We start from the raw sequence: 23,672 nt of genomic DNA, 5'->3' as shown, positions 1-23,672 counted from the left end.
TCAGCGCCCAGCCGCACGCCAGCAGCGCCAGCGCCGCAGCGCCCATCGCACCGGCCTCCGACCGCAATGACACGGAAGGGCTGCGGGAGTCGGGAAGCGCTTCCGGGATAGGGACCGCGTGGTTGGGTAAGAGGAGGTTGCACTGAAACCCTTCCTGGTGCTGGGGCATCCTGAGGCACCGCGGTGGTACCGGCTAAAGGGGGTGTTAGAGGGGTTAGGGTTAGTGGTTGTTATATAAGGATGCTTTCCTAGTCGGACAGCAGCTACATGTGAGCAGGGAAGAGTGGCTGTTAAAGCACAACAGGGAATAAGAAAGATCGTTTAGGATGGTAGGAACCCACTCCTCCCTTTTACCCCAGCAGCTTGCCTGCACAGGCTTGAGCTGGAGCTGCAGCTCTGCCCTAAGCCATTAGTTGTCCATTAACACTTTAATGCAGTACTGTTAAAACCCAATCATGTTGCAACAAGGCTGACAACACACACTGGGTCTTTCACCACTCCTCCAAGTTAACTTGCTCAGTTCCACTTGTAAGAAGTACAAAGCAATCAATGTAACCCAGTTCTACAACATAAAGCAGACTCAAGGTCTGAGCCCAGGCTCCCCCAGCAGCAGAGCCTCCTTTTCTATGCTTTGCCTAGGGTGTAACCACCCTGAGAACACCCCATCTAGCCTGATTCGTGGAAGCCAAGCAGTGTCAGGCTCAGTTAGTACTTGGATAGGAGACTGCCTGTGAATCCTGGGTACTGCAGGCTTTTTGGCAGCTGTGAAAGAAAGGTTTTGGTACAACGATGATGTTTTGAGTCATTTGGGCAATTGGACCACAACAGACATCGAGGCTCTGAGGGAATCAGCCGCTGCAGAGATGATCAGTTGTAGGCCAGATGCTGGGAAAGCATCCATAGATGCAGATGACCTATGTAGTGGAAATTTGCTGTTTTTAACACTGCCCTTGAGAGCCAGACAGCACAAGTCAAGGCCTGCAGCCTGCTGGAACCAGAATGTTCCCAACCTTGGCCCAAGGGAGGTGAAGTTTTAAATAAGCAAGAGGCTGAAGCACTGAACGTAACAGTTTATTGGGTAAAAAGCAATTTCAGTTGTACACATCAGTGAAATGAAAAATAAATAACTGACTTTTAGAGCCAAATGTCTGATCAATTTGCTAGTATTTTGACTGGCCACATGTTTACCAAAGAAGGGCTGCTCGTGACAGCAGAGGAGCTGTTGTTGCTGGGACAATCCACCACAGCCAAGGAAAACACACCTGTGGGTGGATTTCTTACAAACATTCCATGGGGCACTGCTGGAGCTGACCACCACCCACACCAACAGATCCAAGTCAGCCTTTAAGAGAAGAGAGTCCGGCACGCATGATCTCATCCACCAAGAGAATGTTGCTAGCGATCTCCGTGCTGGACAGAGAACAAATAGTGTTAGAAGAGCCACCTGACAGAGTTCAAAGACAAGTCAGCTTCACTTCTGCCTTTCCAGACAGCTTCCCCTACAAAAGATGCCTCCATTCCACCTTATCAATTGCAATGATCAAACAAAGTGTAACTATTTGAAGTGAAAATAGTGTTAACATTTACCATGAATGAAGCAGTTGCTTTTTGACATTGTAATTATCCCAGATTCCAGCTGCTGCAGCGACCATTGGTTCACCTGCAAAAGCACAATGGTCTTTAAATAATGACTCATAGATTTCAAAGACTTTCCACTGTCTATTTGTGATATTGGTACGTTCAACACAGTGTTACAGTTCACAAGGAGCTTAACAGAATGCAATGAAGTACCCCAGTGGGCCAAGCCTGAAGCACCAGGAAACCTCACAGCTGTTTATGGAAAGAGGGATAGCTGTCTGCACTCAGAGCACCTTCATTCTTCCTGTAGCTCAGCCATGACAAGCTCCTAGTAGAGCATTATCTGAGGAAGTTCTTACCAGTGTTCAGATCAACCCCAGTGAGCTGCCCTGACTCCGCATGCTCTGTCTGAACCTTCACTAGTGTTTCCTGGGGATCATAACCAGCATTCTGAGCGAGAACCTGAAAGAGAACAGACATTAGTTCATGTTGTTAACTCAAAGAGACCTCCAGCAGGAAAAGCAATGGGTCTTGGCATGCTTTGAAAGCTGCTTTATTCAGAGTTCCTTGTACCTTAGGAACGATGAGCAGAGCATCAGCGAAGGCCTGAACTCCAAGCTGGACTCTTCCTTTTACATTAGGTTTATGCTTAAGAAGAGCACTAGCTACTGCCACTTCTAGGGCACCTGCTCCTGGAACCACACATCCTGCAAGGGAAAACTTGACAGTGAGGCTTCACAATCAGTACCTATCCTAATTCTCAGTGTAGTTTGACCTCTTCCTTTATCTTTTGAAAGACAGCTTGTGTCTGATCAGGTGAGTACTTACAGTTAACTACTTGTAAATACAAAGGGTAAGAACAGTAATGGTAATTGAAACCACTTCACAATGAAATACACTGAGCTTGGTGTTTGACTCTATCAGTTATCAATGGAACCAATGTAAAATTCACTGATTTCAAGGTTTCAACAGAAGATCCTTTGTATCCCTAAACACAGGAGAGACTTACCATCCTCAATAGCATTTTTAACAGCACGCAGCCCATCTCTTACTGCATCCTTGATCTGTGTGAGTGTATGCTTATTTGGTCCCCTGATCAACAGGGTGACAGAGCGGGGATTGTCACATTTCTCAATAAAGGTGTATTTCTCTTCACCCTGTGAAAAACCATAGGGTTACATATTCATGTCATTATTTGCTCAATGTATACCCCTAGTCAGAGAAATTGAACACTTTCAGATTCAGTTCTGCACTCAAAGCATTTCAGAAAGTGATGAGAAGCACAAGAACCTTATTTCTGTTTTCTCAACTTTACAGATCTTAAAAGCATAATATGCAAATAACAGGAAAGTACACTACAATAAGAGCAAACATCTGGGTAGATGTTCACATACAATTGAGACACTGGGAGATGAAATGCCACCAGCCTCTATCTGCATCCCACTAAAGTTGTTAAAACACTCAGGAAAAATCCATGCACAGATGTATCAAGACAAAGAAAAGGTGGCACCAAATGAGGTGTATTCAGCCTGCCTTCAGTTAAAGGCTGTGTCATACTCACCAATGTATATTCATAGACAAGCCCTGCGTGTCCCAGACAGTCAATAGTGAGATCGTCCAAGGAATTCATGGCAGTACCACCACATGCAAGGGTCAATCTGAGAAACAATGTGTACAGCTTAGCACTTGTTTTGTGTTAAACACTATCTGAAGTTGCTAATGTAACAGCAGCATTTCAGCATGCAGAACACCACACTGCTTGGAGCAGTTCGCTTCTATTCATGAAAGAGTTCTTCACAAAAATAAGCTTGTAGAAATAAGTCTGCTCTACAGGTACCCAGATGTGAAGAGTCAGACAGCTGCAGTTCCTGCAGTGTGATGAACTGATATTCCTATAGTTTGTACAAACTACCCTAAGTAACACCAGCAAAATTGAGATTGAAATGGACTTTTTAGTGCAAGTCCTTAGAAGTGGGTTCAAACTCACTGCTCAGGTTTGGGAAAGCATGTTATTTAACCCTCTCCTCTCCACAGAAACTGACCTTTCCATGTTCCTCCTTTTAGCTCTCCGCAAAGCAACTATTCCTTCTTTTGCAAGTGCATCCAAGGAAACTGGGTCAATTCCCTAGAAGTAAAGGAAGTGACCATCAGGATAAAGAAAAAGCTACACACACATTCATTACTGTCAGATGGAGAGAGGAAGTTCTCCCCCAGGGCTCAAAAACCTCAAATAGGAACTGTATGCATATATGCAAAAATACATCAGCCTAAATTCAACTATTTCTGTCTGCAGAATGGTACACAAAGGGAGTCAAACAGCACATGGCTGGCCAAGAGAGCCAGCATTTCAAATTCATTTTTCTAGTTAATCTTCCATCTCACCTTCTGGTTGATCACAATAAATCCTTTATCTGAATTGCCACAGACTTTTCTTTTGAAGTCTGTGATCTTTTTCACTCTGTCTTCAATGAATTTTCTTTCTGCTTTCACAAGCTTCTCTCTCTCTTCAGCACTTTTATAGAAGAATCCAGAGCTCACCTCTCTGCAGGAGGAAAAAGCCCCACAACAATAATGAAAAAGCAGTAAAAAACCCTCTCCTCTATGCTGTAGAAATAAACTTAAATATCAGTCCTTTCAGCAATATTTTAAAGAAATCAATATACAACAACCAAGCCAGTGTCCTGCCCCAGACCAGCATGCAGAATACAGCATTCTGTTCCTATTCTCTGGTTCAGAGCTTTTCCATTGCAAGAAATAAGGCACACATTTGAAACTGAGCAAACCCCAGATTATGTATTTAGATGTTTCTTTAGAATATAAAATTATACCCAAAAAAGGAAGGACTTCCATCTGTTTTCTCCAATGAAATAGTAAAACCAAAACCCACTATGAAGCTTTGCCTCTCAAAGGCATTTTCTCAGCCACCAGATTCCCCTTCCCAAAAGAGGACAGCAGAAGGAGCACTACCTCTTCTATTCCACCTTCTACACTACCTGCCTTGCTATGGAAAAGCCTATGCAGTCTTTCAGGTTCTTATTTAAGCACACCTTAAATAAGTCTTAAAAGACAGGAGCATTTTCTGCTCCTTGCCTTGCTGCTGTGTACTTACGTTTTCTCATATTCTAGAGATACATTGCAAGTAAGAACATAAGCATCTTCCATTCTCTTCTTCATGTCAGGATGACGAGCACCATGGTCCAAAACCAGCCCCCTAATCAGCCTGAAAGATTAGAAAGCATTTTGTGTGTCAACATACACATACAGGAGACATATATTTCATGGAAGTGCAGGCAAGTCAGAAAATGGACCAGCTGCACTGTCAAATACAAACTGCCAGTGCTGGGAGTTAACAACCATGTATTCCACTTTCAAAGGCATGCCCACTCATGTAAAAAGCATACCAGGCAGTGTGAAAAAGGAACTTATTCTGGCATAGTGTCTGACTGCATTAGCTACTGAGGAAAGCTAGTGCAGAATTCATCCATGCCTATGGAATTTCCACCTTTATGACTACAATCCAGTTTCCATTTATCAAATGCTATTTTGTACTTGGGCAGATATGAGCCTAAAGCATAACTGAACTACAGACACTACTACTGAGAAAAAGTATTTATTCCAGTTGTTGTGTAAAAGCCTAAGCCAGTGTTAACTCTTTGCTATTCAAAAATCCAAGCTCTTCTAAAAAGAAAACAAAACTCCACAGACTACTCAAAGATCAGGGCACCATTAAACTGAAGCTCAAGGATACTCATTACTTACGTTGTGTCAGTTTCTGATTTGTGCTTCATCTCCATAATCTCTACCATGTGGAGGTCAATAGGCTCATTTGGTTTTCTAATTATCAAAACAGAATCTACTATAGCCTGGAAGAGAGTGAAGGGGGGTAAAAAAACCCCAAGACAACTATTAGTCTTCCGAAGTACAAGTTCACATCTTTCCATCCACCTCTCACTCAAGTAATAACCACAGCTCTGGTAAAACCTCTTCACACTAAAAGAGGCTGAAGACACACACAGACCTACCTCCGTTAGGATGTCAGCAAGCTCTGCATGAACTTTAGTACGGAGGGATGTTCTGGCAACATCTATGAGGGTCTCCCTGTCCATTTCCTTGGTTACTTTCACCTGCTCCAAAACTTCGAGTGCTTTTTCCTTCGCAAACTCAAATCCTTCTGCTACTATTCTAGGGTGTAAACCCTAGAACAAGGAAAGAAATGAAATCACTCGACAGCAAAAGACAAAATAGTACTTTTTCCTGAAATAGAACCTGCAGTTTCAACACTCCATGTCAAAACATCCCACAAAGCCAAGAAAATGTACTGTCCTTCTGAATACATGTAAAAGGAATGCAAATCCTTCCAATGCAGAGGAAAAGCACAGATTCTTCTAGCACAGAATTGAAACCAAGGGAACTACAAAGCACACTTGGGTGTTCACTGTGCAGTATAAATGCCTGTTCTGTAATGACAACATCTAAAATACCTACTATTATCAGGGAAGATCTTGTTAACATAGAAATAAAAGCAGTATTTTAACTCACACAACACAGACAGAAGAAGTAACAGCAGGTATCAGACAAAACCTTATCAAAAGCTATAGTATCAATAATCAGTGGCTTTAGTTTTGAACAAGTCACTCATTTTAAAGCAGAAACATAGATTCACTTTCATGTTCGACTTAAGCATCAAACACAACAAGTTGAATAGTCTCAGATGAAGCTTCTAACTTTTCTCCCTACCAAGGAAATACTGCATACATACCTCAGAGATATACAAGTCTGCCTGCTTTAGGAGCTCACCAATGATCAAGACATTTGAAGTGGTGCCATCTCCAGTGATGTCATCTTGTGCTGTTGCTGCTTTTGCTATCAAAGAGGCTGTAGGGTGTTGTATTTGCTAAACAAAAACAAGAAGCTGAGCATAAGTCTTCCTGCACTGGTACAGGACGCAAGTAATTTGCAACCAGCTTTAAGAACTAGTTGATGTTTTCATGATCATGTCTACTCAGCTGGTTTCAACAAGTAACACCAATAATTTTGACAATAAGTGGATGAAGTTAATCCATGTAACACTAATTCCCCCCCTCAGATTATGCTTCTATACACAAAAATGGTGAGTGCTAAGGGCCAAACTAGTCATTGACTCCCAGAGCCCTTCTCTCCTTTAGGCAAAGGATGCACCATCACAACTGGACTGTTGCTGGTACTAAACCCAGCATGTTTAGAGCTAGTTTAGGAATCTGCATGATCAGTGCTGTACATGCCCTCACTAGTTTGCTATTTCTATGACAGTTTACTTATAAAGAATATTCAATTAGCTTGCTTCTTGCCAGTTGCTCTGCTAAGTAGTACACTTGGTGTTCCAGTTGTGAGCATCATGCCTGCCCAGCCAGACTTCACAACCACCATATGTGACTTTGGGTTACTTACAGAGAACACATACATCACTTAACATCTCCAGTGGTTGCCTGAAGTGTATCTTAACATAGGTTGGAGACTGTGAACCTACAGAAAGGTACCTACAGCTGAAAAGGTTGGTGTTCAGTAACTGCACTGGAGTCCTGGGTTGGAAGGGACCTTAAAGCTCATCCAGTTCCAACCCCCTGTCACAGGCAGGGACACCTTCCACAAGAAGCTCCAAGCCCCTGTGTCCAACCTGGCCTTAAACACTGCCAGGGATGGGGCAGCCACAGCTTCTCTGGGCACCCCCCCCCCAGGAGCCAAACTGTGAGGCAGGCCCCAAGCATGGGAGACCCAGTGTGGTATCACCCCTCCTGTAACTGTCACCCCTATGGTGTGGGTACCGTGATACACCTCTTGTCTCAACACGCTAGTTATGGGCTGCATCGATCACCCAGTTTTAAACACCACGGCAAACTGCTGTCCTAAAGCTGCTCAAGCACCACCGAAGTATGCTTTCTGTAAGCAGAATGGAATACATGTAAGTGCCAATTTCATTCTTTTAACAGCTCACGTGTCCTTTTACCTTGCCAAATTAGCACACAAACTTCATTCAACGCCTGCCACGCTGCCCTTCTTTATCTTCCCCCCAGGGAGCACTAAACCCTCAGCGACACCACAGGAACGGAGCCCGGTGGCTATGCAGGACACGGTCCCCCTCAGCCCCACGCACCCCGAGGCCATACCCAAGGCTCCCTCCCCCTCGGGCTCACCATTTCCTGCAGCAGCACGTTGCCATCTTTGGTCAGCTTGATGTCCCCCGAGGCCGACACCAGCCTGCGGGCGACACGAGGCGGGTGAGCAGCGCCCAGGCCCCCCCCCCGTGCCTGCCCCAGGGCCCGCTCCGCTCCCCCTCCATTCATCCCTCTCCACCGGCCCCGCGGCCTCCCCCTTTGTCCCCCGCCATGAGGCAGCGGCGCCCGCGCTCCCTCAGCCTCTCTCTCCCCTCAGGCCGCCCGGAGGAACCATAACCCCAAACCCCAGCGGGATGCATGGGGGTCTCCTCACATCTTTATGGTGCCTTTAGGGCCCAGGTTGGTCCTCAGCACATCCTGAAGGCCGCGGGCCGCGCTGATGTTCACGGCCAGCGCCGCCTGGGCACGGGCCACCTCCGCCTTGGGGTTCAGGTTCTTCACCGCCATAGTCACGGCCGCACCACACCGCGCTGGGCCAAGCCGGGCGGGGTAGACCTGGCCTCCGTCCCCGCCCCTTCTAGAACACTCCGAGGCGCGCTCACGCTCATTGGTCCGCCGGCACGCCAGCCGCGTTCCGATTGGCTGCAGCGCCTGTCGCTCCAGCGCTGGCCCGGCCCGCCCCCTCGCTGAGGCAGTCGGGAGGCGGGCGCGGTGGCTGACGGGGCTCCTGAGGCGGAGCGGCTGCAGGCCGAGGGGCCGGCGCTGGGCGCCCTGAGGCGGGGCCATGGAGTGGGCATGGTCGGTCGGAATCCCACCCTGCATGTGACGGGGACCCCCCCGGCAGGTTCTTAGAACTGTGAGGATGAATAATTAAACCCGGGGGTTTAACTTTAGAGGGATGGAATTAATGGTTAAGCGACTCGGATTAATAATCAAAATGATTCTTGGAAACATTCAGAGTTGAGGTTAATGAAAATGTGGAGATCGGTGCAACTCTGACGGGTGCTGGAAGCATTTGGCCTGTGTCTGTCAGGGCGCAGCCCATTTGTGTCTCACTGGATTTGGGCTCCGAAATGGGCTTTCCCTTGGGAAGGGAGCTCCTGCCCTGGCTCCTAACACACCCCGCAGGCACAGAGTGCTCCAAGTTTGGCTGCCACCTTGGGCTTGTACCCCCAAACACCCATCTGCTACCTGTGGCTATATCAGGTGTGACACAGCCTGCTGCTTATTTCAGGTGTTGCATAAAGAAGGTGCCTGCTCCCACAATGACCACGGCCTGTGGTCGCAGGGAGATCCAGGCTAAGCATTTGTTGGTGTTAAAAACCTCTATCAGCTCAGGAGGGTGCAAACAGGAGCGATTGGTACCCAGGATTTGGTACATCCTCATCCACCAGGCATGGGGATGGCACAGGGTAAATCTCATCCCCCTTGTTGCAGCAGGGAGCTCTGGATGCGGCCCTGGATGCTGGGCTTGGCACTGAGCAGCAATGCAGTGAGATGAAAATACTTTGCTGTTCTTGATTCCCTGCTTTGTAATGGCTTTACCTCGGTGCTCTCTTTCGGTGCTGTTCTCAGTAGAGGGCAGCCTTGTCAAACCCATCTGCACACCAGCGGGCACCTTGTCTATTTTCCTTGCTGCTGGTGTGATCCGTGTGGGTGATGTCCTATGGAATTATCCATTCCAAACACCTGCGATGCGTGGAGCTTGCTGCTGACAGTGCTATGGCCATTGCCCCAGCACGTTCAGGTTTGTGAGGGGAATTATTACTGTAGGAAAATAGAAGTTCTGGGGAAATTTACTTTGAATTTTAGATGGAGGTTTTGTGGGGAAAAAGCCATTTTCAAAGATATTCTAGTCCTCTGCTTTTTGTACAAACAGCATGTGTATGATGCACAAGAGTTAGGTCTGTGCTTGTATCAGCTATCACACATCCACATGAGCTGTACATTTCACTTAAACATCCTCTTAAAGCTTCCAGGAAGATTTCTCTGTGTTTCTTTGCTGGACCTGAGAATAGTTATTTTATAGTAAAGTGACATTTCTCATTGGTGTTTTCACATGAAATCCCCATTTTGCAGCATTTTCAGATGTCAGGATAAGCTTTCCTTCATTTTCAGGCTTAGCTGTAGTTGTTGAACTGTTCTGCATATTTGTTTTTAATGCTTAGTAAAAATACAGAGCAGATGCTTACCAGGCCTGAATTGTCCCTTGAAATCAATGGATTTACAATAAATTACACCAGATTAGGATCAAAATATTTAACTGAATTAAAAGCAACGTGTCTGTTAGACTAAGCTGAGTAAAGGGAATATCCATCATGAAATATTCAGCATCGATTCCCTCAGTCAAATCATGCACTGCTTATCTTGGCAGAAAAAAACCCCTCTGAGATTCTCAGTAAAAGCTGTTTTCTTTAATCTTTATCAAGATCTGTTTCCATTCAACCTTATTCACAGAAATGATTTCTAAATCCTCTTTAAAAACATCCTGCCCTGCCATGATGAAACTAACAAACAGGACCAGGCTGAGCAGGGAACTGTGTCACCAGCTTTGCAGCAAAGGGGCTCAGTACCATCTGTCCCAACACAAGCAGTTGCTAATAGGTGTTCATGGTGACAAACGGTCATGTAATGAGACTGTCTGAAAAACCAGAAAGGAAGACATGGGAGGGGAGGCACATGAAGCTATTGATATTAACTCATGCATGCAATTTTGAGGGGTAATACTGCCAGAATGGCAAAAGAGATCATGCATAGAATGTGACTGGTGCACCCAGTGGTGCAAGACAGTCTCTCATGATGGGCAGCAGTCATAAGACTCCCATCACAAGTGATTGAAAGACGCTAAATCAGCTAAATCAGGCTTTCTCGACCTTGAACCAACCAACCAGCTTTATAAATCTGGATTGGCAGTCTCCCATTTCCTAACCCATGTCCATAGTAATGTCCAAGGGAAGCTCTTCTGTGGGATACCAAAACACAGCACGGACAGATTTTGCCATTTCCCTCTGGGGAAGCAAACCTGAGCCTTCCCATAGGCACAAGCTTCATTTTGTCTTCAAAGCTTATGAGGAACGTTGATTTTCTGTGTGTGTAACACACTGATACACCGACTGACAGGGTTAAGCCAAAATGCAAGAATGCAATCTTATCTCACACACCCTTTCCTCTCATCCACAGGGAACAGTGTTCCTGCCTGGTCTCCCGGAGAACCCCCTGCCTGTCAGAGCCCTGCTCTGCTGGCACAGAGCGAGCTGAGTTTGCCAAGCCCCGTCCTGCTCCGCACGCCCGTGGCACAGGCTGGCTGTGGGCGGCCGGGCTCCCGTCCATCGCGTTGTGCCGGGAGCGCCCCAAACCGGGCCCGAGCGGCTCCTCCCCTTACCAGGCAAGGTTACACCTCTCGTCCGTGCGCCTGTCAGCCAACAGCTGGACTTCTCTGGTTACATGTGTGCAGCCCTTTAAAAAACACCCAGCCTGGCTTACTCAGCACATTATAAGAGTGATTGACAAAATGCGGCTTCCTTCCAGAGCAGCCCGTGCCGTTGTATTTATGTGACTGAAGGTCTCAGCTCATCCCTTCTTTTCTTGTGCAGTCAAGAGCAGCAGCAGCAGCAGCAGCCACGGCCAGTACAATACTGTAAGTCACCGGGAACGTTTTCTTCTCAGTTTGGAAGGGGTTGGTGTTTGGTGTAACACTGTATGTTTCTAGGATAGAAAACACAGAATAACTTCTGCTGGGGCTGTGACTGTGCTGCCCTGCGAGATGCAGCAGCAGTGTGGTGCCTGTTTTATAGCAGCAGCATGAATGAATGATGCAATCATGCAGGGGAAAGCATCATCATTTTGTCAGCACAGGCAAGAGGGGATTGGAGAGCTGGGAGGCGTATGTCACCATCCGTCAGGTTCCTTCTGTCCCTTTCCAACTACTTTTTAAAAGGTGCTTAAGTAAGTTCGGTTAGGCACTGCTGTTCAGGTATTAATGTATAGCTGCAAACAGTTCATCTCTTGGTTTGCATACAGGTTTGAATGACTACCTTTAAAACTGAACAGAAAACCAGGAAGTGTGAACCAACCTCAGTGAGGTTAAGGACTGAATTGTTCTGTTCTCATGCTGAAACCCACAGAAACTCACAATTATAGATGGTTGGGTTAAACTTGTAAAGAGTAGCAGTACTACTTGAAGGGATATAAACATCGGTCACAATTTGCTTAAATATAACTAGTCTGTTTAAACATATCCTCTTTCCTCTACAGCTTACAAAACATTGCTAATACTGAATTAAACCTCAGCACAGGAAAGCTGTATCACTATATCATTCCCATTTTACAGACATAGAGCTAGAAACAAAGAGGATTAAGTGGTTTGTTTAACACCATGGGAACACTTCTGTGAGCATCTTACAAGTAGGATCACTCCTGGAATGGGAACAGGTCCTGAGAAAGGTTTCAAGAACTGTTTTCTTCAAATCCCTCACTCTAAGCAGCAGTTTCCCTTCAATGCAGCAGAAACACTTTAATGTGGTTGTGTTTCTGTTAATCTCACACACATTCAGCACAGCATAACTCTGTATCTCAGAGTGTATCTCAGTGCTCACCCTCACCTTGCTAAATGGGAAAGTCAGAATCAGAACAGAAACTGTTTGCAAACCAGGATATTCCTAGTTATCGGCTTCAAAAGATATTTTAGTTAATATTTCATTAAGATTCACTTAATCTTCGTTTTTACACAGCAATAAACATCAACATAATGCAAAATAGCAGTGTGGCAGCACTCCTGGGAGCTGAAACACACCACCACGTGTAGTCACAATGAGGATTTTGAGATCTCATCAAGATCTCATCAATATACCAGCCCACAACACCTGGAGTTCCAAGTACCATTTGCTTGTTCCTTTTGCGTTATAGGTAGCAGATACTGTGGATATTTCAGTTTTTCACAGTGCAGCAAGTGCCCTTCTTTGAAGGGACAGCAAACAGAGAAGATTTCAGTTGTTTTCCTTTAACATGTGGCCTTACATAATTCCTGTGCTTGCTTCTGCGACTCCTCCCTCTCTGTTACGAAATAGAACTATTTCTTGTGGAAACCACAGGGTTATAGGATTTTTCCCAAGTACCCTAATGAAGTACTTCATAGCCTGGAGGCAAACAGATCTCATGGGAATTCCACTTTTCTCTCGTGATTCCCTTTTTCTCCATCTTTAGCTCAAGTTTCACCCTATTTCTCCCCTCTGTCAGTCTCTTCTTATGTTTTGTGTAGTCACTTCTTTGGCCGCTATTTCTTCTTTTCCCCCTTTTCTTATTTTCAGCTTTTCCCCACAATATTTGATTATCAAACCTGTTGAAATGTTTGCTGCTCAGATGCTTTTCCAACATGGAAATAGGATAGAAATAGATTTACCTGAAATTGAGTTGCAGAAAGATGGGAGATTTTTCTACCCATGTTTTTCTCATGGAGACAGAGCTCCTTATTTGTGGGATCTTCTTTTTTCTTACCAGTTCATTAAAACATTGAAGCATATTTCCAAGTGAAAGTTGTTCTCATCTACATTTAGGGCTGGGAAAATATAACTCACAAGTGACTGAAATTGGCATGTTACCATTTGGAATGGCTTCTGCCAGCCTCTGGAGCTGCTGGTGACTACTGGAGCTCTGCCAGCAAGGACAGAAGAACCTTGTTTCACTCCAAGTGAGCCACCTTGAACTCCTAAGATTTGATTTTTCCCACCAGCAAGATTCCCTACAATAGTTGAAGCTTCCTTCATAGGTTCTTCTCTTTGCTCCTGTGTGAGCTTCCCAACTTCACAGTTCCTCACAGGTGTGATGGTACCTTAGCCAAACCCAGCTCTGTGTTTTCCAGAACCCAGTGCCCAGCTATAGGAGAAAGTGGAAAGATTTTAGCAGGTCACAGGCCAAGGGAGATCAGGAACTATTGATGGTTGCTGCATTTCAAAACACAACCTTTCCAACTTGTCATTTTTAGGCACCATAAACCACAGCTTGAAACTCTTCTGAAAGAGTTACCACATGGAAGAAAGAGAGGACAGGGTTAATTCCAACCATTCCACAACTGGGATCCATAATTCTTCCATTAACTTCTCTATTTGTCCATCAAAGTCCACCACAACAGTGGCCTAGTCATTGTAAGGAGTATCCAGAAGGAAAAGGAGTATGGGAAATGTGGGTACCAGAGTGAAGGAAAAGTGAACATCTCTTCCTTCCTGCTCCCATTGTGTGTTTCCAGTGATAACATTTTCCTCAGAGTGATTAAAATTCTGATGTATCCAGAAATACCTTTCAGGTTTTTCCCCAAGAAAAAGCAATCCCAGTGCAATGTCCCCACACAGTGACATTGCATCATAATGTGGCACTGTTGCAGTGCAGCCTCAGGTTAGTATGAGGCAATGTGATGGTTTTGCATAAGAAGGAATCAGTGTTGGAACACTGTGATGCAGAAGTTACACCACAGTGATGCAACAAGTTTGTCCAGTAGAGCAAATCTCTGTAATTGGCACCAAACCAATGGCTGAAGTTTTGGTGGATGTTAAAATGTCCAAGAGGCTGGAAAAAAATTAATGCCCTACCACTTAAAATACGTTAGTGGATGTTTGGTTTCTTTTTGATCCCCCTGCACAAATATATCTAGCAAATGCTGCCAAGTCTTGCCCTGAAGTCAAAACCTTCAATTACAAATACAGACAGCGCTGTGAAGCCAATGTCAAGTCAAGGCTAACACAAAGCATACTCGATTTCACGTGTCACCTGTCCACTCACTGCCAACTCTTAGCTCACAACCAGTCCATGACCACTTCAGAGAGGTTTCACTGACATGCCATGCTGCTGGCCTATGACTGTGATTCTTACATGTATAGTGCAGTCTTAATAGAAAAGCATAAAACCCCACATGCTCTTTGCAGCAAATAATTCTTTAGTGATGCTTCTAAGGCTGGACCAGAGCTTTATACTAGATCTATGCACAGAACAGCTCTGATGCACCAAGAGCAGAGACCTGTCAAACTGTGGTTCAGTCCTTGTGCCTGCCTTTCCCAGAGGCTGCGGTTGTAAAAGCCCTTTCCTGGTGTATCTCCTCTTTGCTGCATAGCCACTCACCTTTCCTTGCCAGCACAGTGGGGAGGTTGAGCACAGGCTCTGTCCTCCCTTCCCACACCTAAACTGAATGCATAGGAGAGAAGTGTGGGCTGGGTGATACCTGCTTGCCCATCCTCACACCTGCAATACAAATGAGCACTGAGGATGCTCCTGTGGCACCTCCTCAGCCTTGTGCAAAAGCCATGAGCCCACTTTGATTACTACAGTAATATGTTCACCCCAACAACTGAAGAATAGCTAGAATGACCCTCTGAGGGCAGTTTCATGGCTGCTGTTGGACAGCTTTGCCTTTAATGTGACTTGCTCTCTCTGTTTCTTGCCATTTCACATCACCCATTTGTGAAACAGAGATTATCTCTTACAAATGTGGTTCTTAGCTGTTCACAACAGGTTTCACCACTTAGGTTTGGTGGCTTCATTTACAGACTTCTAGTTTTCAGTGACGGACTGGAGTAGTCTGTTTTATTCTGTACCCGAACAGATCAAAGAGGAGTGTGTGTTCTTGTGTTCTATCCATTTCTGCAGTGATTATGGTAATTTTTCAGAAAGCCTTTTGTCTCCCAATCTTCACCAAACAGTTACTAGCCATCACAATAAACCCAAAGGTTCCTACTCCTGCTTTGAGCAGTAACTATTTAGCTGTGATCTTGCAGTGAGCACACAGAATTCACCTCAGGAAGCAGCACTGGTGCTTACCATATGATTCCCTGGATAGCTCCTGCCTGGCCATGAGCTGTAATGTTTGTCCAAAAAGGGCAAAAAATAGGTGTTTTTGGGGAACTTGTGTGTATAAGACTTCTCACCATCAGAATTCATGTGATATAGAGGAGAAAAATGAGCTCAGTAAGATGAAAACAAAAGGTGAAGGTATAGAGCACAAGGAAGGTAGATAACATGCTGATAGATGGTCTTTTTTCCCCTATCCCAGAAAAAGAGAGTATCTGCCACCCAGATCAATTACACAAGATGTGTCCTGAAGGACATCTAAGAGTATAACCCAAAATTTACACAAAAATCTGGGAAGTGAGATAAATAACAGCTTTCTCTCTAAATGGACAGACTGATACATAGTGAAGTCTGCACTGAATTCCCTTGTGGAAGGAGGGAAGCGCAAGATGAGCAGGGTAGAGTAAGGAAATACTTGATTAACACTTCATACTTCCAATCTGCAGAAGTGCTCAACATATGTAAAAGGACAGATAAAAAAGGGAAGAAAATCAACTTTTGTCAGGCATTGTAATGGAAAAAGTTGGCATGATGATGTGGGATCTGAGTGGGTTGAGTGAAGTTACCAAAGCCCAAGACTTTAATGGATTTTAGGCTAATTCCCAATGCTAATGGCCACATGCATTCATGGATGATGAAAATATTTAGTTTGTATTAATAAGGACGGAGAAAAGAATCTAAACCTTCACGATTTAGGGACAACCACACACTGATAGGTTTAAGATAATTATGCCTTCTGTGATCAAACAAATCCTTAAGGGCTGGGTGTCTTTTACTGTCTCCTGGGGCAACTAATTTGACACACTAGACTGGGTCTGATGAGAAATCACGATCCAATCGAGTGATGAGGGCAAGATAAGACAGACAATTGCAAGTCCCACACAGCAGTTGGCAGTCAGATGGTTCAGCAAATGCCAAGTATTACAACCTTGAACCCCATGTGCACATCAATGGGCAGAGCCTGCAGAGAGCAAATCAGCAACTGACCAAAGCTCCACGGCCCATCTGTAACGTAATTTGAACATCAGTAGGCAGCAACAGCAGAGAGCAAATCAGCAACTGAGGCAGACCTCCACCACTGCTCCCCTGGTGATATAAGTTGCCCACCAGGCTGTGCTCGTCCCTTCTCGCAAGAACCAGAGCAGTTGCGCCAATGGCTCAAGACGGAGTGCAGTGCTGCCACTCAGAGAAAGACTTTATCTTGTCCCCTCACAGTAAGAAGGTTCCTAAAAGGATGGCATCCCTCTTGGAGATGAAAGAGATCTTCCGGAATGCTGATGCAGTCTGCTTTGACGTGGACAGTACAGTCATCAGGGAAGAAGGCATCGATGAGCTCGCGAAGTTCTGTGGAGTCGGAGATGCCGTCGCAGAGATGTATGTGTATTTGCTGTTAACTTCATAGGAGTAGTGGTAAAAAATGAGGGTAATCTGTGACAATGAGTTTACAATAAGGATTAATTCTGTCATAGGGGATTATTATAGTTTAAAAAGGATTTTAGGAATAAGAAGTGGAATTAATGCATAAAATGGAATAACTTCTTTCAGAATTGTGAAGCCACTCAACAAAACTGTATTGAGAAACTCTCTAATGTATATTTCTTTGATAGACTTAAGATCAGTCCTCACCATTAAACTTGGATAAGCACTAGGGAACTGAGACAGTGGAGAGGAGACAACTCTCTTTATGATTTTCCTGAGGCTGATGCTGTTTCCATTGATGACTGTAGCAAAAGTTCTGTTAAATTCAGAGAATGGCTCCTCAGCTGCAGTTTAGGAACACTGGTCCCAGTGGCTCATATGCACTTACAGAGAGAATGAAGTTTTCCCTTGCCTCTCTGGTTCTCACAAGAGCTCAGATCTGTGGAGATCTTCCCTCAGTGGTTGCTACCAGTCTTTTCAATGTACCAGTGTTCTGTACAGTATAACCTAGAACTTATGGTCTCTGACCTTTTTCCTTGTCATGCTTCTTTAACTAACTGTTCTTGGGAGAAAGCTCAACTTAAGTGTCACTGGTCTGTTTCTTTTGGCTCCCGATGTAGGACCCGCAGAGCTATGGGTGGCACTGTGACATTCAAAGCAGCTTTAACAGCACGACTTGGTCTCATACGTCCCTCCTATGAACAAGTGCAGAAGCTAATATCGGACAACCCACCTCAGCTAACACCAGGAATACGGTAAGGAGAATTTCAAACGAGTTCACTTCCAAAAGCACAAAATGGAATAAATCAATAAAATTCAGTGACACTGGTGAGCCTGTAAGACCACAGAGCTGGTTTAGGTTGACTTCCTGCTCCATTTCCATGTTGCTTGTGTCCAAAACTCGTATCAGGAGCTTATAATGGCTTGAATCCATGTGAAGTGGCTGAGCACCCATGTAAAAAGAAAACTGTCTTAGGTATTAACTATCATTTTGGCTAGCAAGCTCAAATGCTGGCTTGAGGATTAAAGAGCATGGAAAACAATCTGTTCGATCAGGTCTGTTTTTTGACAGGTGATGGAGATTTAATACCCAGTATGAACTACTGGTTTGGTCTATTCTGCAATTGCATTATCTCTTTCTTACACTTCCATATGGAGTCACATCTCTGGACTCAGCTTAGGAGACCCACAGTTCAGAGCTACCCATGTACTGAAGTCCCTAAAAAAGTATTAAATAGTCATTAAGGAGAAATATGTGCGTATCCATCCATCTTTGGGTTTGGAATTAACTATTTAAACTGAAGAGTTTGGGGTATTTTTTCCTATTCAAATTGTTTCAAACAACTGAAAAGGATTTCTTTACTACAAAGCCTGCCCAAAGCTCTGAGTCAAACATTGTTAGCACATACAGTAGTTTGAGGTGATAATGTGCTTGTATTTTCTCCTTGAAATTAAGCACATGCTCAGCTTTTTCTGTAGAAGGCATAGCTAGAATGCAACTACAAAGAGAACATTCTTTGCTTGTTTGGAATCACATGATTTCCCTTTTCATTCCTTCCCTTTCTTCCTCCTTTTCTGTGGAGCCTGCTTTAAGCCTTCACTTTGCTTTATAGCATTCAGCATTTCTGCTGTTCCTGCTGCTTCTCCAGCTCAGCACAGCTGCATGCTGATCCTCCTGCTTATGAGCCAAAGCCCATAAAGATTTTAACCACCTTCATGCCCTGTTGACATTAACTTGGTCCAAAAGATTCTTTTTCTGATTCCTTTTGTGTTGCTGGTGCCCTCTTCTAAAGATGGCACCAATGTCCAGTGTCTGGGGAACCAACTCCAGTGTGTGCATTCTGCACACTTCTCAGCCCACTTCAGCATTGCTGTGCAGTGGCTTTCTCTCCCCATTCCCTATCTTTTTCCTGCACTGTAGATTGTCTCGGTGTTGTTTTACTTCAGCAAAAAATACCAACATTGGATCCACTCTCATTTTAACAAATGCAAACAGCATTAAAGTGTAAAGAGAACACTTCTAGGAAATGCATGTTTCTGAGCAAGTAAACATCCATGTCTCTAGATGAAATGGGTTTGTTTAATTCTTTTCAAGCAAGTGTATACACAAACCCAAGGGAAAAAAGGAAAAGCTTTGGCCAGCAGAGATGGAAGCAGCACACATCTGAACTAAACTGGAATAACACTACATAAGAACTTTGCTTAGTACAGATGCATTTTACCTTTCCTGTTATCCCTACATGCTGCCAGGCACTCACACTTGTGATGCTCTTTCTGTCCAGGGAGCTCGTGAGCAGGCTTCATCAACGAGGGGTCCAGGTATTCCTGGTCTCTGGAGGGTTTCAGAGCATCGTGGAGCACGTGGCCTTGCAGCTGAACATTCCTACAGCAAACGTCTTTGCCAACAGGCTGAAGTTTTACTTTAATGGTGAGATTCCCATAAAGTCTCTTTTCTCTGCTCATTAATGCCACTTTTTCGGTTCAAACTGACAGATACTGGGCTACAGATACTGCCCAGCCTACACCTCCTTGCTACCAATCCAGCTAGCTTCAAGTAGGAAAACTGCAAGACCTTACCAAAAACATGAGTTAGGTCACTTTCCTTACAGTTTCAGACAGCAGAGTTTCATTTTCTCTTGCTCCTTCAAGTTAAAAGAGTCTTTTCCACTTACCTGCTTTCAGAGGCAAACTTCACTTTTGGTGACTTTGAGGTACGTGTGGAGACCGATGCACTTTAGTAGAGCTGCTCTGGTCTTTAAGCTAGTGTAATCAAGCAGAGCTATAGTTAGTGGGTTTCTTACGCAGTGTTTCATACAATCTATACATTGTACTAGATGCTGCTTTTGGAATGTTTACACCAGGGTGACCAGGAGTGAATTTGTACCACCACCCATACAGGGTTTCTACTTTTGTCTTAGCGTTTTTGGATCTTTAAAAATATCCCCACTGAAGACTTGAGTAAAATCCTCGTCTTCACTAGGATTTTACCAGCTTCCCTTCTAATTACTTTTTTTGGGGATGCTGATATTGTGAGGCTTACAGGGCTGCATGTAATTAGCCATTTTCTGAAGTAAAGACCATAGGGATATAATCTTTCTTAATTTACAAGAGAAAATGTTGTGTCTCTAACTTATTCTTCCACTGTGCTCTAGGAGAATACGCAGGGTTTGATGAAACACAACCAACAGCTGAATCAGGGGGGAAAGGAAAGGTTATTTCTCATCTGAAGGAACAGTTCCACTTTAAGAAAGTAGTTATGATTGGAGATGGAGCTACAGACATGGAAGCCTGTCCCCCTGCTGTAAGTATTAAAAGAATTGGAATCCTAAATTCCTTTTGAGCATATCCTCTGGGGGCAGGATGGGGGGACGGGGACGGACAACAACACAAGAACAGATGAGAACTGTGGTTTAAATTCTTTATAGGACTTCAGGAAAGATCTTTAGCACATCCCACAACCTAAAAGTGATCTAAAGTGTAGGTAGTTTTCCTCTAGAAAGCCTGCATCACGCAATGGTTCATTTCTCTCAGTTCAGATAATCTCAGTAAGTATCACCCTCTAAGGAAGAATGCTGCTGGGTCTAGCAGGACTGTGGTTCAGCCAAGCAACCTATCTTAAATCAGGGTGATATCAAGTTCTCCTCCCCTGTGTCCCCACAGCAAGTGCTCACTTCAGTGCAGAGGTCATACCCTGCCAAGGTCCTAGTTCTGAACACTGATTAACGGTGCTTAGCATGAAGGTCTGGCACAGATCTGGTGCACATTTACCTGACATTGGCTTAGCAAGTGAGTTCATGTCACTGTATAGTGATGACACCTTTGACAGGATGACAGCTCTAACAGGGTGAAATAACAACAAAATCAGTAGACATCTTTTATAAATGATCATTTTGCAGAAGAGATCTTAATTCCATCTCCCCTTTAGTGCCTTTTTCTGTGTAAAAACACGCTGACACCCCTTCTGAGGGACAGACCCCCCCAGTGCATGGAAATGCACAGGAGCGAACGCTGAGAGCTGCTGCAAGTCATGACAGCTGGTCCCTTACTGTTAAACATGAGCATGACCAAAGCTGCTCAGTGTGTGCTTCATGCTTTCTACCTAATGGCAAACCAGCAGCAGTGGAAATGTTAAACACCCCACTTTCACTGCAGCTGGTTTCCTAAGATGTAGAAATGATGATTGCTGCTGGTTAATGATTGAAGCCATGGTTAATGTGTACTCTGGGTATCTATCAAATGAGGTAAACAGAGTTAAGGTAAACAGTATGGGGATAATTGTGAGATGCTGCATGCACATTGGGATGTTAACTCATTCTTGAGTAGTAAGGCCTTATGCTGCATCATGGTTCACATCAGCTCTTCAGTAAAATCTCAGGTCTGAATAATCTTGAAACACAAGTTCCCTATTGGAACAAAACTCCAATAACCAAAGTGGTGCAAAATCAAATGGAATGAAGTTCTTGTTAATGAATTTGAAAAATGAATATGCAGAGTAAAGCAGGGGAAGAGGAAGGGAGGAATAGTGGCGTTTTAAAATCAAACAAAATTGCTATGAAGCTCCATTCCACTCCCAGTACATGGGACTGCAGTGATGTATGTGCCCTTTCTTTCTGTTTTGCCAGGACTGTTTCATTGGATTTGGAGGAAATGTAATCAGAAAGCAAGTAAAGGAGAAAGCTAAATGGTACATCACTCACTTTGACGAACTGCTAAAGGAACTGGAAGAGCGATAAATTATACAGTAAAATAATATATTTAACCACTCTACATCCATTATATGATGCAATTAAACATTTATTTGTTTGCAAAGTTTTGTTCTGGATTTTGTAATGATTCTGGGGGTTGGGTACTGTCATCTCTGCCCTGAAACTCCTGTTGCAATTGGCACCATTCTACTCAAATCTTTTGTCATGAAAATGGTCAGATTTTTGAAGTATCTCTTCCAAGGTGGAAGAATTCAGTTGATTATTCACTCAGAGTGAAAAGCAAAGGTAGAAAATCATCAGGGATGCCTCACACTAGAGCATGTCACCCAAGGCTCTGTCCTTGAGCACTGGATGGAGCATTCACCACTTCTTCGGGCACCCTTTTCCAGTGCCTCACCACCCTCACAGAAGAGGGGCCACAAACAAGAAGTTAAATAATTAACAATAATGTAGTCTAAAAGGAAAAGAAAATGGTACTTTCCATTCCAAAGGCTTTCAGAACTAAGCTGAACAGTGAACAGACAGATAGGAAACATTACTACGTATCTCTGATTTCATTAAAATACATCTACAGGAGAACCTGAGATGTCATCTGTGACTCAACATCACTAAACTTCAAACGGGTGATCTTGTAACATGGGCACACACCATTTACTTCACTGTCTCATTAATTTAACAACCCATCCCCATCAACCTGTAACTGGGTGGAAGCTAATTCATCAACCTTTAAAAACATGGTCTACTGCTTCAGAAAACACTGTGACACTTATTCTCTGCCTCAATGTGGGTCGACCACACTTGAACTGCTTGTGCTAGAAGTAAGTCTGACCTGGTCTAAGTAGGTACCAGTCTGAGCTTCACCTGACAAATCCCAGTTTCTTAAGGTTTTGCCCTTTGTGGCTGCACTGTCTGATCCAAGAGCATCCTTCCACTTAATAAATGCTTCTTGCCAGCAAGTTCCTGACAACAGAGTATGCCTTTATAAGCAGCTTTGCTGACACGATGTGGCACTTTCATTTCCCTTAGATGAATCTCACCTCAGATAATGTGAAAAGCTTTACTAATGTTAAAATGTGTGTCACATCTCCCACGTCCTTCATTTACCATCACAGGAGAAAGATGGGTAGATATGACAAGATTTGTGCTGGAAAAAAATATATCTATGCAGGCTCCATCTTCTGGGTGCTTACAAATAGTGCCAGGGTTTTTCTGGGAACTGAAGATTAGGCTGAGTGTGCCAATTCTCTTTCATCCCACCATATATTTCATAGATGAGAAACAAGTGCTGTGCCTGCCTTTCAAAATCTCAAAGTCTCAAGATAATCCCAGGTTTGCACAACTTGCACTAGATTCTTCATTTAGTAAGGTCAAATCAAGGTGCAGTGAGAGCTCCTTGTCTGAGCATCACCAACAGTTAAACCAAATCCCAGTTCTGTCCATTCTGGACCATCATCAGAATGGATACAGGGGAAAGGAGCATCAACAGAGCCCCACGGAGTGAGGAATGGCAGCTGTCAGTGATGCCACCTAACATTTTTGGTGACAAGTATGAAGCAATAACCCCTTGAAGTTACAACAGCACTTAGATACAAGAGAAGTAGAAGGGTTAAAAGAAACAAACCCAGAAATACACTGCTTTTTGGAGGCAGGCAGACATATCAAGAGCAGTACTGAGTATTCCGAGTATAACGAACTCCACAAAGCCAAGGCAGACAATAGCTGGCAGGCAGCTCACAGAATGCTGCTGGGAGTATCAACCATGATCTCCTTTGAATTCTTCCTGAGAAAAACCTCAGCCAGCTCCGAGGGCAGCTCATGTACAATCATGCTTTTGTTTAGTCAAGACTGCATGAGTAGGACAAGTATCAACTCCTTTGGCTCTTGCTCAGTGTGTTCCTCTGCAATTCCACAGTTAGGAAGCACAAGTGGTGTCTGTTAGCTGCAAATAAAACAATCTAACATCCAGCCCATCAGCTATAGCTACTGGCCCTGCTCTGACAACCCTGATGTACTTTGGTGTGTCATTTCACTAATGGCACGGTCA

At 44.2% G+C, this 23,672-nt stretch overlaps 2 protein-coding genes and 2 non-coding genes across 5 annotated transcripts; 1 reads left to right on the top strand and 3 right to left on the bottom strand.

Moving 5' to 3' along the window:
• Window positions 1-1,050: 1,050 nt before the first annotated feature.
• Window positions 1,051-8,230, bottom strand: LOC101869291 (T-complex protein 1 subunit zeta). Its single transcript, XM_034069021.1, has 14 exons — window positions 8,044-8,230; window positions 7,749-7,812; window positions 6,338-6,472; window positions 5,601-5,774; window positions 5,338-5,441; window positions 4,688-4,798; window positions 3,961-4,120; window positions 3,621-3,703; window positions 3,140-3,236; window positions 2,588-2,735; window positions 2,152-2,285; window positions 1,938-2,040; window positions 1,588-1,660; window positions 1,051-1,410 (listed from the first exon to the last, which is right to left on the bottom strand). The coding sequence occupies exons 1-14, from the start codon at window positions 8,175-8,177 to the stop codon at window positions 1,338-1,340; spliced, it is 1,593 nt and encodes a 530-aa protein (XP_033924912.1). The 5' UTR covers window positions 8,178-8,230; the 3' UTR covers window positions 1,051-1,337.
• Window positions 4,934-5,065, bottom strand: LOC115947349 (small nucleolar RNA SNORA15). The gene has a single exon (XR_004081281.1). It is a non-coding gene; the product is annotated as a small nucleolar RNA SNORA15 (small nucleolar RNA).
• Window positions 5,890-6,021, bottom strand: LOC115947350 (small nucleolar RNA SNORA22). Its single transcript, XR_004081282.2, has one exon. It is a non-coding gene; the product is annotated as a small nucleolar RNA SNORA22 (small nucleolar RNA).
• A 2,841-nt stretch (window positions 8,231-11,071) lies between the features above and the next one.
• On the top strand, window positions 11,072-21,736 carry PSPH (phosphoserine phosphatase). 2 transcript variants are annotated; one of them, XM_005154325.3, is made up of 6 exons: window positions 11,072-11,307; window positions 16,719-16,877; window positions 17,543-17,677; window positions 19,205-19,350; window positions 20,075-20,223; window positions 21,545-21,736. In XM_005154325.3, the coding sequence occupies exons 2-6, from the start codon at window positions 16,738-16,740 to the stop codon at window positions 21,653-21,655; spliced, it is 681 nt and encodes a 226-aa protein (XP_005154382.1). In that variant the 5' UTR covers window positions 11,072-11,307; window positions 16,719-16,737; the 3' UTR covers window positions 21,656-21,736. The 2 variants fall into 2 exon arrangements, with proteins under 2 accessions (XP_005154382.1, XP_030909492.1); XM_031053632.2 differs by lacking the exon at window positions 11,072-11,307 and having other exon boundaries at window positions 15,818-16,877.
• Window positions 21,737-23,672: the final 1,936 nt, after the last annotated feature.

This window comes from Melopsittacus undulatus, chromosome 13 (assembly GCF_012275295.1).
Source record: "Melopsittacus undulatus isolate bMelUnd1 chromosome 13, bMelUnd1.mat.Z, whole genome shotgun sequence".
NCBI classification, from domain to species: domain Eukaryota; kingdom Metazoa; phylum Chordata; class Aves; order Psittaciformes; family Psittaculidae; genus Melopsittacus; species Melopsittacus undulatus.
Note: the sequence above shows the minus strand (reverse complement) of the source record. Positions and strands in the feature narration are given on the sequence as shown.

Coding starts and splice junctions, on each gene's coding strand:
- PSPH (XM_031053632.2), top strand. CDS start 16,657: ATGGCTCAAGACGGAGTGCAGTGCTGCCACTCAGAGAAAGACTTTATC. Junction 16,878..17,542: donor GGAGATGCCGTCGCAGAGAT/GTATGTGTATTT, acceptor CTCCCGATGTAG/GACCCGCAGAGCTATGGGTG. Junction 19,351..20,074: donor GCTGAAGTTTTACTTTAATG/GTGAGATTCCCA, acceptor ACTGTGCTCTAG/GAGAATACGCAGGGTTTGAT.
- LOC101869291 (XM_034069021.1), bottom strand. CDS start 8,177: ATGGCGGTGAAGAACCTGAACCCCAAGGCGGAGGTGGCCCGTGCCCAG. Junction 7,813..8,043: donor CCTAAAGGCACCATAAAGAT/GTGAGGAGACCC, acceptor TGTCGCCCGCAG/GCTGGTGTCGGCCTCGGGGG. Junction 4,121..4,687: donor TCTCTAGAATATGAGAAAAC/GTAAGTACACAG, acceptor TTCCTCCTGCAG/AGAGGTGAGCTCTGGATTCT.